This window comes from Bombus affinis, chromosome 14, assembly GCF_024516045.1.
Source record: "Bombus affinis isolate iyBomAffi1 chromosome 14, iyBomAffi1.2, whole genome shotgun sequence".
NCBI lineage: Eukaryota > Metazoa > Arthropoda > Insecta > Hymenoptera > Apidae > Bombus > Bombus affinis.
The window spans coordinates 1,349,846-1,364,831 of NC_066357.1; the positions used below are offsets into that span (position 1 = coordinate 1,349,846).

General features: G+C 43.5%; 2 protein-coding genes across 2 annotated transcripts in view; one reads left to right on the forward strand and one right to left on the reverse strand.

Annotated features, from left to right (window-relative positions):
• Positions 1-2,783, reverse strand: part of LOC126924178 (headcase protein) — a 168,243-nt gene extending 165,460 nt beyond the window's left edge. The window contains exon 1 of the mRNA XM_050738395.1: positions 906-2,783. Coding sequence (XP_050594352.1) covers positions 906-1,666 — 761 coding nt within the window. The 5' untranslated portion in view covers positions 1,667-2,783. The remainder of the gene's footprint in view (positions 1-905) is intronic.
• The window catches only part of LOC126924195 (astakine-like), a 303,996-nt gene that overhangs the window by 130,657 nt on the left and 158,353 nt on the right, over positions 1-14,986 (forward strand). The gene's annotated exons all lie outside the window — the stretch shown is intronic.

Genomic DNA, 14,986 nt, shown 5'->3' on the forward strand with positions numbered 1-14,986 from the left:
TGACGCGAAGGAGAGAACGAGTAACTAGTAGTGACTACGTATTAAGCCTGCGATTCGAAAGAAACGTTCCTCTTATCGACGTCACTGAAAGTAAACCAGCGAGGCCAGAAGAGCTTGCGTGGGAGAGAAACGTGACCACTTTGATAAGGGATCGCGATAATTGTATTCTTACACGTTGTGGACCTCACAGGAAGCCATCGGTATCGTGACCGTCGGGCCAATTATTGTTTGTAACAAGCCAACCACTTTTTCCCCCTTCCACTTTCAATTCAAAAAACCTTGGTTAATTTCTGCCGCGTAAATTCACGTAATTGCAAAGGGTCACCACCAACTTAAAAAACTTTTCGCCTATCTTCAGCTCGCATCGCGCAAGCAGGATATTAATTTTCTACTTCAGTGACGTTCAACGTGACAAACAAATTGTAAGTTACGATTTGCGTATACGTGGGTTAAATTTGGATATTAAGCTTGGACATGCATACAAATATGGAAATTAAGCTTTGAATCCTATCGTAGATGAAATTTCATCCCACGCGAATTGTTCTGATTTTCCTAAAAAAACAACTTGGTTCGATCGTCGTTATCGAATTCCAAGTGCGATGTGAGTCTTTCGGAAACCACGTTGTCGACTTTACAAATTGAAGTCGTCTAAGTAATAATAACTTTTTATAAGATATACAACAACTTTTACAAATGACCATATATCATACGCATATCCAGCTTAATTGCACAAGATAATATTAATTACCTTGTTTTAAGAATCAGATAGTAAATAAACCGATAAAGAGAGCTGTATCAATGTAGGTTCGATTTAGTACTTTATACAGCACAAAAAAATAAAAGATCAGAAGAAGATAAGAGAAAGATAAGTAGTAAAAAAAAGCAGAAAAAGATTAAAAACTCACCGAGCTCGATCACTAAAGAAATCAACCTTGCTCTTCTTCTTCATGATGACCTGGGGCTGATGAAGGGGGCTAACGCTGGGTTCGCTGGTGGCCGGTGGTGAGCTGGAACCAGTGCTGGACGAGAGCGAGCCAGCCCTTCCACGACCGGATTCGATCAACTGTGCCTCGGTTGGACCGCGACCATTCGTCGAAACGTGATTTCCGTGGCTCGGCGGTCCAGCCGAAACGGCTAAAGTAGGTCTGGTATTCTGACGATTGCGTCGTTTCTTCTTCTTCGCCTCGTTCTCGTCTTGCCTGTTACCAGTAACGTTCCCGGTTCCCGGTGGCATCCAATCGAGATCTTTCTTCAGATGTCCACGTCCGCAACGACAGCCGCACGCTTTAAAGGCCAGATCGTAACCCTTTTTCGTCCAAAGATTCTGATGGCGCTGTCGCTCGGACCAGCTACGGGCGCGTCCGCAACTCTTCAAATACGTAAGCACGGTTTGCTCCCAGGCGTCGAAACACTCGCGATGCATGAACTGACCGATCGGGCAGTTATCGTTGTTGCACATCACCTTGACCGCGTCGTGTAAAGCGTTTAAGCGAATTAAAGCGTCACCCCGGAGGCACTCGCCGGTAGGCGTGCAGCAACGGGTCGTCTGATTCTGTGTTAGCAGGTTGTTCTCCATCGTGTCGTTTATACCACCGCCACCGGCTCCTCCTCCGCCGTTCTCCATCAGTACACCAGCGTGGCCGTTCGCGTGACGCCGCGGTGCCATCACTTCCTCCTCACGGATCGATGTCAAACCCGCCCTTACGAACCGGCCCGTCTCTTCCAACTCGTTGTACACCGTTGTGAACCACAAACCAACGCTTCGTATCGTGTTTTCTCGATTCTAGGGAAACTAGATAAGTGACACTCCGGTCGTAGACAAAGTAGCTAATCAGAGGTAAACTTCTGCACGGCTAACCGTTATACAACTTCGTTTCTTTCACGTTACGCCTCGGTTATTCTATTCTTCCATCTTCACGCATTTCCCGCGTCTCGGTTGCGTCGTCACACGCACATCCATTCAATGAGTGGCTTCTTGATGGTTTGCCAAGTGGCGCGCAGTAAATTGCAGAGACACGCAGCGGATGTATCTGGTACTGAAAGAAAAAAAGGCGCGCACCACAACGAGAAAAATCGCGCCGGTTCGATCGGTGATCAGGGATAGAACGAACACACGCTGGAACTAAGTGTCATTCGCTGATGTTCTTTCCTCTCAACACGGAGAATTTGTGAAAAACAGAAGTAATGGTCACTCCAAACACGATTATAAGAAATATCACTGTAAATAATGAGCGCGACTCGATTTCGGAAAGAATCTGTCTTTCGGTCGTGGCGTCGCAATGTGTTTCATGCAACAAAGTCAAGGTCAGCGTGGTTCCGCGACGCCACGTCGCGGTAGTTTCGACAAAGTCTAAGTCTCTCGATGACTGTTCGTGCTCGAAACTGCGTATATTGTCGACGAAGGCCTCGGATACTCGGTGTCCAACGATATCGTACGAAAGATTATTCTCTAACCGGCACGGTCGGGCAAATGTGTCGGTTCGCTCTCGTCCGTCGAATGTCAGGGTCACCGGCGCAGAGCGCGCGCAGCGTGGAACGCAATTTTCGATCGAAGTTCCGTGACGCGTTCCCCGGCTCGCTCAAACGAAAGAGACGACAACGACGACACAACGGATCCAACAAAACCTACACGCACACCGAGGCTCCGCTTCCTTCTCTTTTCTTTTTCTCTCGTGCCACACGGAGAGTCCACGACGAAAAACACTTGCTCGCACGTAGGGTGCACCAGTCACTGAGCGCCGGCGACGACAGCGTGCCGGCTGCCGTGGCTCGGCGCGCGGGCGAGCGCGAAAGTGAGGCCCCATTGGGTGAAAGCGAAAGCATGGTGGGGGTCACGGCTAGCGCGCCAATCGATGCGCGCCGTTGTCGTCCCTCCGACGGGCGCACGCTACCTCTCTATATTTCTGTCCTTCTCCCGCTTATACGTCTGTCCTTCTCGCACTCGCAGCCGGCGCTGCAACACGAGCGCGCGTTTTACTTTTCGAAGCCGGCGAGGAGGCCTACGAATATGTAATCCTGGATACGGGTGTGCGCGTACGTGCAAGGGGACGTGTTTGCGCCACGAATACTATCGCGAGTCGACGTATCTCTCGAACTTACGCAGAAATCGTAACGAGATAATGCTCTGTAAATTGAAAATTCACTTCTACCGGATCCCGAATCTCGTTGCGAAGGGAAAGCGGGTTGAACGATTCGGAAGGAAACACCCAGAGACAGAGTTGAATTAACACAGTCAGAAATGGCGTTCGTGGATTGGCACGAAGGAAACCGAACTCTTGCCTCTTTTTTTATGCTTCGATGCTTCGTACTGGCTGATGTCCACGGAAACGTCTCAATCTCGTTACCGCTTATCACGTGGAAAACCTTTTCGATGTTCGATTATATGCACGATACGTTGTTGAAAGTTTTCGCGAGTCTCTCTATCGCTTTGACGTAGTAGTTGGCAGCGTAATACGTAGTACAGTCAGTGTACGTGCCCGATTCCACGTCTCTATTTCTAATTAGCAATGACTCAACTCGAGACGTATGGTCGCATGCCAATGATAAGCGAATGTACAATATTTTGCGCATAATCTAGTTATCGTAGAGGTATGTCCAAGTATTTACTTGTAGTCCTATATACAATTTCGAACAAGGACACGAAACATTCTAAAAACCGAGCACGGATTCCCTTCGAAGCGTTATATGTCGCGTATTCTTGCGGTCAGTAAATACGCTGCTCTGGTGACAGTGTATACATCGTGCTCGCTACACTCTGTTTTTCCCGAATGTAACTTCTCTCGTGTGTACTCTCGCTTCCAGGGATCACCGGTATGAAACACAACCGTATGCGTTTCACGAGGTGTAAATATTTACGCCGCTGGCCCTTGGATATATTACATCGAAATTCTAGAGAGAACGGTCGCGGTTCTTTTTGCGTCGCGAACTTAACCTCTTCTGTACGTGCTGTATTTTCGTGACGCGAGTTTTTTACGCTGTTCGCGCCTTAATATCGTACTCGTCATAAATTTCGATGACACATCGAGCGTAATGTTCGTTCCTGACGCGATCGCGAATCTCTTTCGAATATATGTGGACGTGAACTCGTGAGTACTGTTCGTGAGAATAAAAATTCGTGGACAACGATCCCGCAATAGGTATGTAAGCGGGCTTAGAGGTTAGTTCGACAATCTTTAAATTTCTCCAAGGTCACGGTCGTCCCTTCTTTGTAACATATCTGACATTTATTTTTATTTTCAGCGTCATTTTCAATGTCGCAGTCGTACCAACTGTTCGAGAAAGAATGCAGTCACACGATGAAATTTATTTGGAATCGAAACGCTATTCTGGACTTGTGACGCGATGACGTGAATACGTAGTCCGCAGCTGGCAAGTAAATACATACATACTTTCATACTTATTGGAACCACTCTAAGATTCAAGATTATTATGTGTAACGAGAGAAATCGCTTGGATGTTCGTAACGAACGTCGAGAGCGCATCGAAGCCATCTTCCGACCAGCACGAAAACAGCATTATGTTTACTTCGTTCTGTCCGCGATCTGAAAATATCGTGAATGCGTTTATTGATAAATAAATCCCAGCCCCCGGTATCTATATCGTTGCCCGCGATTTATTCCGTTGCTTTCTGTCTCACTCTCACGGTGTTTATCGAAATTCTTGACAAGCGAATTGCACAAACAACGCACAGATACATAACAGACAAGTGTATTGCGCTCGCTTCTTATCGTATGCGTCCCGCTTATCTACAACGAAGGTCATTAATGGCAGAGATTTCAGTCGTTGGTAGGCGAAATAAGAATTCATTGGTACAAAAATAAACCGTATGAAAAATCCGTGGCGTAAATCGTTGCCCCGCTTCTCTACGTGGTTACCGAACTTTCTGCCCGGTTCCCTTTTATCGACGACGTTGCGGTTGCTACAAAAAAGTATATTGGTCACAGGCGAGAAATAAAGAGAAAAGAAAGAAAGAGGAGAGACACGGTTATCGAGAATGCCAACGGCTGCGAATTTTTATCACCCATGTGCACGTGTTTGCGTGTGCACGCATATTGCGAGCGATTATCGACACCTACGCACACGTGTCTCCTGGGAAAGATCGCCGCCGCGGTCGAAAGTTCCTGATATTGATATTAACTAGAGATGGATAGTAACGTGATTTCTAGACTCGCGAAATTCGAATCCAAAGCTTCCCGAGGTCTTAATTATTTTTTTTTTTTTTTTCTTTAGATAATGTAAACAGTTGTAGTGGATTCGTAACGTGAAATCGTTCCAATTGCGGTAAATCGTAACAATTGAAGGGAATATAAATTTAAATACAAACTCGATTGGATCATTATTAGTTAGAAAAGGATATGCCACGATATTCTCGTAAATTAGCGGTACAAATTATTATTTACCTAGATTTCTCCAGTTTCAAATTACAAAAGTAGCACAAAGTTTTGCGTAAATAAACGTAACGTTAATATGTAAACGTGACGTTATTACAAAATAATAAATTTGGCAATATAGACATCAATCGTTCACATAAATATTATCGAGTGCTGACAAATCATGACCTCGATGCCATCGATGGGATGTAGGAAATTTTGTCGTAATTTTTCGAGCATTCCCACGGGCATCGACGTCACATCAAGAGAGGAACACGCTCTATCTGGAACACAATAACAAAGAGTCGATTTTGCCCGGCTGTCAGCTCGCGTGTGCTCGTGTGAGCGAAAAGCACGCGGCAGCGAGCTGGCTCCTGGGACACCAGCGAAACGAGATACGTATTAGATTACGTTGCATAATTTTATCGGCGATCGTAAAGCTGTTACGAAACGTGAGACTCCCAATTCTCTAACGACATGAGCCATAAATAACGTGTGTTGATCAAAATAACGTCAAGCAATCCTTAACTGCAGCTCCACGCTACCGTACTCGTATCAATCAATGTTCGAAAGATACGTAATTTAATTTTTATTAGTCATAGGTTTATTAATAATTTAGCAAAGAATGCAGTACGATTGTTTTCACAAATTACTAATTATCTGCGTAGAGATATATGTGTTACGGATATAGTAGCTCATCAAAATGATTACGAAGCCCGTTAGCACGACCTTCGAGGTAAACACAGTAGATACGAAAGATCGTTTCGTTTTTTTACTTCGTTTCTTTTTTTTTTTTTTTTGTCTAAACATTCCATTAGCGTGACGAGGAGGACAGGCCGATGTTTTACGACTATTCTCACGTGACGAACACTCAGCCGTGGCATTAAATAAAGCGTAATTCTAAAGCAGGAAGAATTACGACGTCTTTTCTTCTGTGAATCTCGAGAGCATACATAAATATTCACACGATACCAGAGAGGTGAATTCAGTTCGTTTGTGACAATGTATTTCCGCTATTTAGACGGAAACTGTGTAAATATTGTAACGCGGTGGTAAGGGGCATAGAATAACGGGGAATCCAGGTCAGTCGGTGGTTGAATTTCGCCATGGCTTTACTCAAACTGCGTAGGGTAAACGGGGGACCATAACCGAGGGGGGTGCCACCCCGGTAACACGAGGTCGAGGCATCCGAAAAAGGATAATCCAGCATCCTCGAGAGGACTCCGCATGAAAAAGTTGTTTTGATCGTTTCGGGTTTCTAGGACGGTGACCGTGAATAAGGCTTTAGCTGGTATACGACTCGTTTGAGGGGGGCTTTCGGATGCAGGGAGAACCAGATGTCACTGAAAGGAACACGGCCTATCCCGTTGGGTTCGCGCGTTCGAGGAGTGCCAGGGTGCGCGATTAAAAAATTCGAACGGCGTGAAGGGGATAAGAACGGAACTAAGGCAGAGACAATTGGACGGAAGAAAAATTTCCTTTGTTCGAAAACGAACCGGCCCCCTGGCATTGTGTCGCCTTTCCTTTCTTCCGAGAAAGGAGTAACGAAGATTAATAATTTCCTCGTCGACTCCCGTGCCTTCCTTAACTAGCTTAGAGTCGTCGTGTAGACGTCTGTTACTCGTTGGCAAAGAAATAACAATGAAATAGAAACGATATTGTAGATTTCTGTTTTGCAATTCAGTGCGCTTCCTATCATTCGCTTGAACATTTAAAAAATACCAACAACATTAGTTATATATCTAGATTATCGTTAATTAATTTATAGCCAACGTTAAAATTAAACTGATATTGTTTGTTTCTTACAAAACATTACTAGACTTAAAAAATCTATTAACTTATTCGACTATGTCATATTTCTTTAAGCGCAAAGTAGAGTATATTTACTTGGTAGGACAATTTTATCCATATAATCAAGGCAGCCAGGCCTCTAAAATGTTTTATAATAGAGGATATGTACATAAAATATTTCTATGAATAACTGTTAAAATTCTTTCACGAGTCAGCGTACGTATTCGTTCTTTGTAAATACGTGTAGCGGTACGAGTATAGAAGAGCGCGATGGTACGAAAGGGTGACTCGCTGGCACAGGCAAAGATTCAAAGTCCCGGGTGAACACACACATACACACAGAGAGAGTTTCATGCGGCGCTAGGTGAACGGGTGGAGGTGGTGGCGGCTGTTCGCGCGGTAGCTGGGGTTTTGAAGGTTGGGGGCACCAGGTTGACCGTGGGGTGCTGGAAAGCGGGGGTGTAGGTCTAGGTTCAGGGGCGGCATTGCCCGGGTGGGCGTGCACTTTCGGTTTCAAGCTGCGCATGCTCGTTGCATACTCGTTCTCTCCCTCTGCAGTCGTAGTCTGTATTCGCTCATAAAGTTTCTAGCCACGTAAAATTCACTACCACCACGTCACGCGCCGCTGCTCGTTGTTCCTGTACGAGGAATGAACGTGTTCTCGATGGAGCCGGCACGGCGCCTCCGTCTGGATCCGTCCTTGTCTTGTCAGAATCGAAAATTACAGAGCGTGGACGAATAAGTTCGAACTACCAACGCATCTTTGCCGATATCTCCACTCTCGAATTTCGTCGATTCACCCCGTTTCTCGGACTTGTTACGCACCCTTCGTGCCTTTCCTGCGCCGCTAGCTCGAATAGTAAACGCGCCCCTTTAGGTTCCGCGAATTCAGGCTCGCGATGCTGGCGCGAGAATCTTCTCTTTGGGAGAATAAAATTATTTTTTCACCTGTTTGTCTAAAAATGAACGACGGTAGTCGGTACGTGGCTTACATAATATTTTCAATACTTAGAATAAGAATAATTTATCGGAAACAAAGGCTTTCCGTACGTTTCTCTTCCATCTGTGATCAACCACGCCCTGTCTGAATAAACGTGGCCAGAGGACGGTTCTCGACTTTGGGTTCCTAAATATCAAGGGTTACGCGATAATTAATTTCATTCCATAATTCAAGTTGGGCCATGCAGACAATTAGTTTGCTGTTAGAAGGCAGTTACAAATGTTCCACGAGATGCCTTGTTGTTTGAGTTTACCGAGAAAATTTCGTTACTCGTACGAAGATGCAATTTTCAACGCGAGTTTCCACTGTGCTTGATAGAACGCTGCAATTCGTAATCTCATTGACTACCAGAATACGTGTAAAGCTACGATTGCATTGGTCATGTGTTTTCATCAAGTATACAGATGCTTATGAGTATATTGCAAAATTTCGTGCAAGTATGAAAATTGCAAAAAATAATAACGTATGCACGCGGAAATATACATAAATGTGGATATAAAATATCCAAAATACAGTACTCGTTATAATATTTTATAGGTGAAACAGATAGCAGGCATACGTTCAATTTTTCCATTCATGAAAGAACAACAACTCGTCAGAACACGCATTCACTGTAACTGTAGCTTAATGGGTAGACTACGGATGTTCATGCAAATGCATGTTTTTACACAGCACTAGTAGGGAAATGAAACCTTGATAAAAATTTGTCACGCGACACAGAAGATTATAAAAACATGTTTTTTATTTTACATCTTTGCATATGCTTTACATATTTATGTTAAAGAACCTATGCAGGAACGTATTACGTTATTTACTTATATAACAAATTGATATAATTCATCGAAACTGTGTAAAATGCTAATGCCAATAACATAACGTACATTTCAACTAATTTGAAAAACATTGAAAATCAGATAACAGTTGTAAATTTATACAAAGCGTTTGCAATTTATTATAACCATTATTATAGCCCCAATTATGCCAGAACAATTGCAAAAGTACAATTAAATATCTATTGTTAAATATCGTAGATAGTATTAGATATATTAAATTAATATCAACCATATTGCTCACATATTCTCTATATTTCTCGTGCCTATATATTTGCGTACTTTTTACGCACAAATATCATATCTTTTTGTATATTTAACACGCATAAACGTTCGCGTTCTACTAATGGGTACTAGCGGGTATAACACGATGAATCGTTAGAGAAATACGATGTTCATGATTTATGAATCCCGCGTGCAAAGAGAACAAGGACCGTGCACCATTGTCGTGCGGTGCGCTTCAAGACGAAACCTTTCCACGACACATTCAATTTCTGTTAAACGCGATTCACAATAGCCTGGTAAGCTGCTATTACGCAATTTTGCTCGTCCCAACGGCGCGCTTCTCTCACTGCCTCTTGATTTTTGCGATTAAAGCCAGCCGTACAAGCGAAGAATGATAACGAAGTTAACACAGGATTTATCCCGCTATTTTATTTCATCGCGAGAATTTGCTTTTACGTATGAAGACCACGCGGAAAGGCCACGGTGAGTCGTATTTCGTATCTTTTGGGGAAAAATAGGAAAGCCCTTTTAAAATTCAACACGTTGTCAACCAATCTCGCGTTACCAAAATTGTCTTCTTATTCGGGTTTAGAGCAAGATATGGACAAAAATATACTTTTCATGTTTTCCTCCTGGGATCTTTGTACGCTTTTGTAGAATTAAAATGTCGTGGCAACGGTCGTACTTTTTATGAGCGCGTTCTCCGCGAACGAGATATAACAACAACGGATATATCCAGTTTCGTAATTTTTTCGCGGGATTCAATTCCGCGGCCAGTCGTGTAACTATAAACGAGTTCGGTGCAATGAACGGAAATTGATATATTATTCGAGCATGTAGCGGAAACAGGTTTAATTAAGAGGCTTCGATAAACGAGCTGTTCTTGACGATGGCCAATGTTATAGGATCGGCAACAGCGGTAAAAAATAAAGTATTTGCTCGCTTTGAATAATCTTTGTTCGTGTTACGGCATACTAGTCTATGTGAAAACTAAATTTTCCAAATGACGAGTAATTCGATTATCTCCTTTGACGTAAGAATTATCAGGTTGTTCCAAAAATAACATAATATAATATCGAAATAGAGAAGTCTGTATAAAGTAAAATTTGCGACTTATCGATTTACTGACATTATTAGCCGATAAGTTCTCGCGCAAAAGGACCACGGAATGTATACAGTTTTTTGAGGTTAGAATTTGTTCATGATAGACTGGACTTATTTCCGTCGCTAGGCAAAGAGCTATTCATAGCGTACCAACATGCAATTGCATAAAGCTAGTGGATACGTTGACCCTAAGTGTTACGTAACTCGCGTCTAGTGGCAGCTATCAGCACAACGATAACACAACGACTCGATACGCCGTGGTCGTTGTGCCGTCGTATATCTATGAGTGCATTTCTGCCTAGATCGTTGTATTATTCGCAATCTACCCATGCTGTTATCTTTCGGTAACGTCCATCGACTTTCGAAACAAGCGTTCCATTCGTATGCCGTTACCGAACGACCGCGACGAGGAGAGAGACTCGCACGTTCTTCCATCGGAAACCTGGAACGTTTCTGCGTGTACGTGAGAACGGTACGAGTAAATGACCTAGGAAGGATATCGATGCTTGCAGTAATATGGGATTGTCTTTGATAAACGAATAGGTACAGTAAGTCTGTAAGGAATAAAAAATTCTGAGGCGGACGTGTGCAGTTGGATTAAAGTCTCGATGTGGGTCATGCGATAAGAATAAGACTGTCAGATAATTTGGACGTATTTGTCGATTATGATATATCAGAAAGATATAACTTTTACGTGGAATAGTCACCGTTAAACGTAGATGATGTTTTATTATGGGGATTCGTCTTCTTTAATCTCCAGAGAGAGATATTTGTAAATGTATAAAGTTGATGATTCCTATTAGGATTTATAGGTATATCGTCTCGACGTTCGTCTACTTTGACAATTCTACAAAGGAAATTCTGCTACAGACGCTAACAGCGTTCAATTAAAAAAAAAATCGTTATTAACTTGGTCATGTCGTGTGTAATGTATCTCTTGGTGATCGAGATTCTCGTATTCTGGCATCTGACAGCGCGTCGTAGGATTACAGTACGTTCAGTCGGATTGTAAAGTTTGCCTGCAGCGAATGGTAGAAACTGTCAGGCGTCGAGCAAAGTTTCCAACAAAGCCAACAACGGTTCGATGGCTTCGGTACGCTCGCCAAGATCGAAACTGGGTTACGTGCGATGCGCTCCCGGCTTCGAAATAAGTGGACAGAGATCCCCGCGACGATCACGCGACAAAGCCACGATCAACCCGCTTCTGTCGATGCTGCTGTTGCATCTTCCGTACGTGTGCACGTGTTTTATTTGAAAACTGGTCGCACGAAAAGATACGTGTCCAATCTGGATCCTTTTGTGAGCATCTGCAGGCTCACGCGCTGCCGCTATTCAGTCAGCTGAACCGGGATATCTCTGACCGCGAACCTCCTTTCAGAGATCTCCTCGGATAAAATCCGATTCAAACGGGACGACTCACTCTGACTGGTTCGCGGACACGTTTCTAAGGGTGTGTGTGTATGTTTTTGAGGTTCGTATTGTTTAAAGAGACACGTGCCTTCGTTAAAAATTTTCCACTGAATCTTTTTCCTCCCTGATCTCTGTTTTACTCAAAGTCAGCGTATATCTTATTCTAACATAATATACAAACACGCAAATGTATGAAACAAATAAGAACAAGTATACGAAAGAAAGTACGTACTCGTTACGACATTTGGAAGGTGAGATATAAATTCCTACCTAAATTCCATTTGCTCGGACATATTCGTAACGTAAATTTGCATAAACATTCGCAGTCTGGTAATTCAGACAGCTCCGTATCTTACTCGCGATCAAATGGAAGGAATCGCGTGCTTTTCTGCACGGTTCTTGAACGAAATCGCATCCTTTAGCTGTCTGTCGAATAGATTCGCGTGCACGTACGCGCCGGCAGCTATAACCGCGGTGTGTACACGCTAATTGCGCAACGGTGATTCACGGCACACATTTGTTTCGCCAGTCCGAAGAAAACGGTCGCCTTAATTGCTAAGCGAACGGATTTATGCTAACGTCCGTGCACCTTGCCTCGCCGGGTAAATTTAATTACGTTCATATCCAGACACCGTGAGCGAGGGTAATTAAAATATTCGGCCGTAACGCGCGGTCGCTTCTTTGGTAACGAGCCTCTTACGCGGTTAGAGAAAAGTTCAAATCTTCTCTGTTTCTGCCTTTCTTAGTTAAAATATTCTCTCTGATATATTTTTTATCTTTGATAATTTTAATTTTAATTAAAGTAAGATAGTTTTAATTTTCTCCGATGTTTCGATATGCTATATTTCAAATAATCACGGGAGATTTTTCTCTAGCAGAAAGAAAAATCTTCTAGAATTTGCTAGACCTACTTTGCCCGAGGAATACGTATCTTATCGATCTCTAGGATCAATCTGCGCACGTTAATTTCAGCGTCAAACACATAAGTTTAGTGTCAATTTACGACACTGAATAGTGTACGTGATCTCGATAAAACTTCGTCAAAGGGTTGCAATTACCGTACGATATAGCGTAGCTCGAAGCCATCGACTCGATTCGACTCGCAAGCCAAGCCTTGACTCGATCTCCGCTAAATTCGAAAACGTGATCTTCCATCTTATCTAGCGGCACCGATGATTTACGATACGCTCGTATACACAATTCGACCGATAACTGGATAGTCCGAACACCGTGTTCTTCGTGCTACGAGAGACAGACAGACAGACAGAGAGAGAGAAAGAGAGAGCCAAGTGTCGGCCGATCACCGATAACATCGGCCATCAAACTGCTTTCTAAGATCTCTCCGTGGGGTCAGAAGTGGGGCCAGCGACGATTTACGACGTTTATTATTGATAGAGCTATTCGACCCTCGGTACGAAGTTTGCGATCTTCTCGCGAGGTGTTATTGTTAGTTATCTCGTCTTTTGTATCGTGTGACACGAACGTGTCGTCGCGTAAAAAGCTCCATAGGAGTTTGAAATTTCGAGTTTCCTCTATTAGATTCGATGTAAACGAGCACATTCAAAATAATACGCTCTTTTATGGGGTGTACAGAGACTTTTACGAGCCACTATATACATTTGTCTACACTTATAGGATTCTCACACATCTGACAATGAGCGTTATTTCGTTGTTACGTACATGTATTACTCGCTGCTTTCTAACAGTGCGATAGCACGCGAAACAGAGAATCGCTCGTCTATATCTGGTCTTCTAACGGAATTCTGGATAAAAGAGAGTATCATACGTTTCACAGAGCTTGTTGTCTCGGCGATTCGACCAGGACGATGTTCTAGGAACATTCCTTACAGCGAACCGGCATTACTTTTCTCGAGTGGTTTCCAGACTTACGTAAGCCACGTGTTCGCCGCGACTGATAGGCCTCGTTCACGATAATCGTTTGCTGTGCGAACGAGAAGGTACCATTAAGCCCTAATTAACGCGTCAGACAGGTTGGCGGAGAGTTTCTGCGAACAGAAACCGCGGCGTTCGAGCTGCGACGAGGAATCGCTGCAATCACTTTCTCTCCCACGTATCGAGTCGCGAGCTTTCGCGATTAGATATCGGGAATCGGCCGACGACCATTTCTAGCTACTAACACCGATTAGATAGGGGCAATAATTGCGGAACAATGACCGACCGTCGGCCGTTACCACCGGCACGTTGCGTCGCCCGCGAGAGAACGTTCGCGAATTCTCGTTCAGAGAATCGATACCAAGTTCGGTCTACCCTGCGCCAAGCATAATTTCCACGCTGCACAAACAGCAATTACGGACGTATACCTGTCTGCTACGTGGCTACGAACGTGAAATTTACAATCATGACTTTAATACTAGTTACATTTTCCATTTTTTCTCGTCTCCTTCGCGGTACTCTTGTTCTTTGCAACTGTTTGCTTTTCTTTATAATGTGAGCTACGATTAACTTGTAACTGACATAGTAATCGTTTAATTACACGAACGGAAATGTTAAAAAATTTATGAAAAGTGGTACTGTTCATGGAACAGGATAATCGGCTATTACGTAATTGACTTATTAAATAAAATTCACTTGTATACTTGCTACGGTAAGTTATATATTTTCCTTGCAAACAAGATATATTGGTTTAAACCTTTTTTTATTTCTTCGTTTATTTTCTTCGTACGCATATTAACGAGAGTAACGAGTGTTGCTTGTCCAGCGGTAATTTCAATTTCACGGAGACTGCCCTAGAAGCTAAAATGAAATACTCTTCTACCCCTTTACAGCACTTAACGCTGTATTCGGCGTAGAATTTACTTTTCGCCAAAGTCGTTTACCATTTAAGCTTTTCGATTAGAGTCGATTCGTAGCAAGCTATAAGCGTCGGTCTATTGAAATTTCTACGGGATACTTTCCCGATATCGACGCATGCTAGAGACGTTGGTTTCGATATGGTAAAGAAATTCCGCTCGTAAACGAAGCTCTACGGCCTATAGAAAGAGGCTGGTTTGTGTACGGAACAGACGGTATTCAGTATCGATCAGGCTTCACGGGGAACGGATTGAAAGGCGAAGCAGACAGGTACACACGGTGCGTCGGCAGAACGCGTACGTAACAGTCGTTACGTTAATGACCAGCCGCAGCAAAGTACGTAACCGTGCTTTCGGCCAATAATGAGTGCTACGTTAGCAAACGAGAGGCCCGGGTCGTCCCGAAGCTAATCAATGTTGCTGCCCGGTGAATCGATTCTTTTTTCC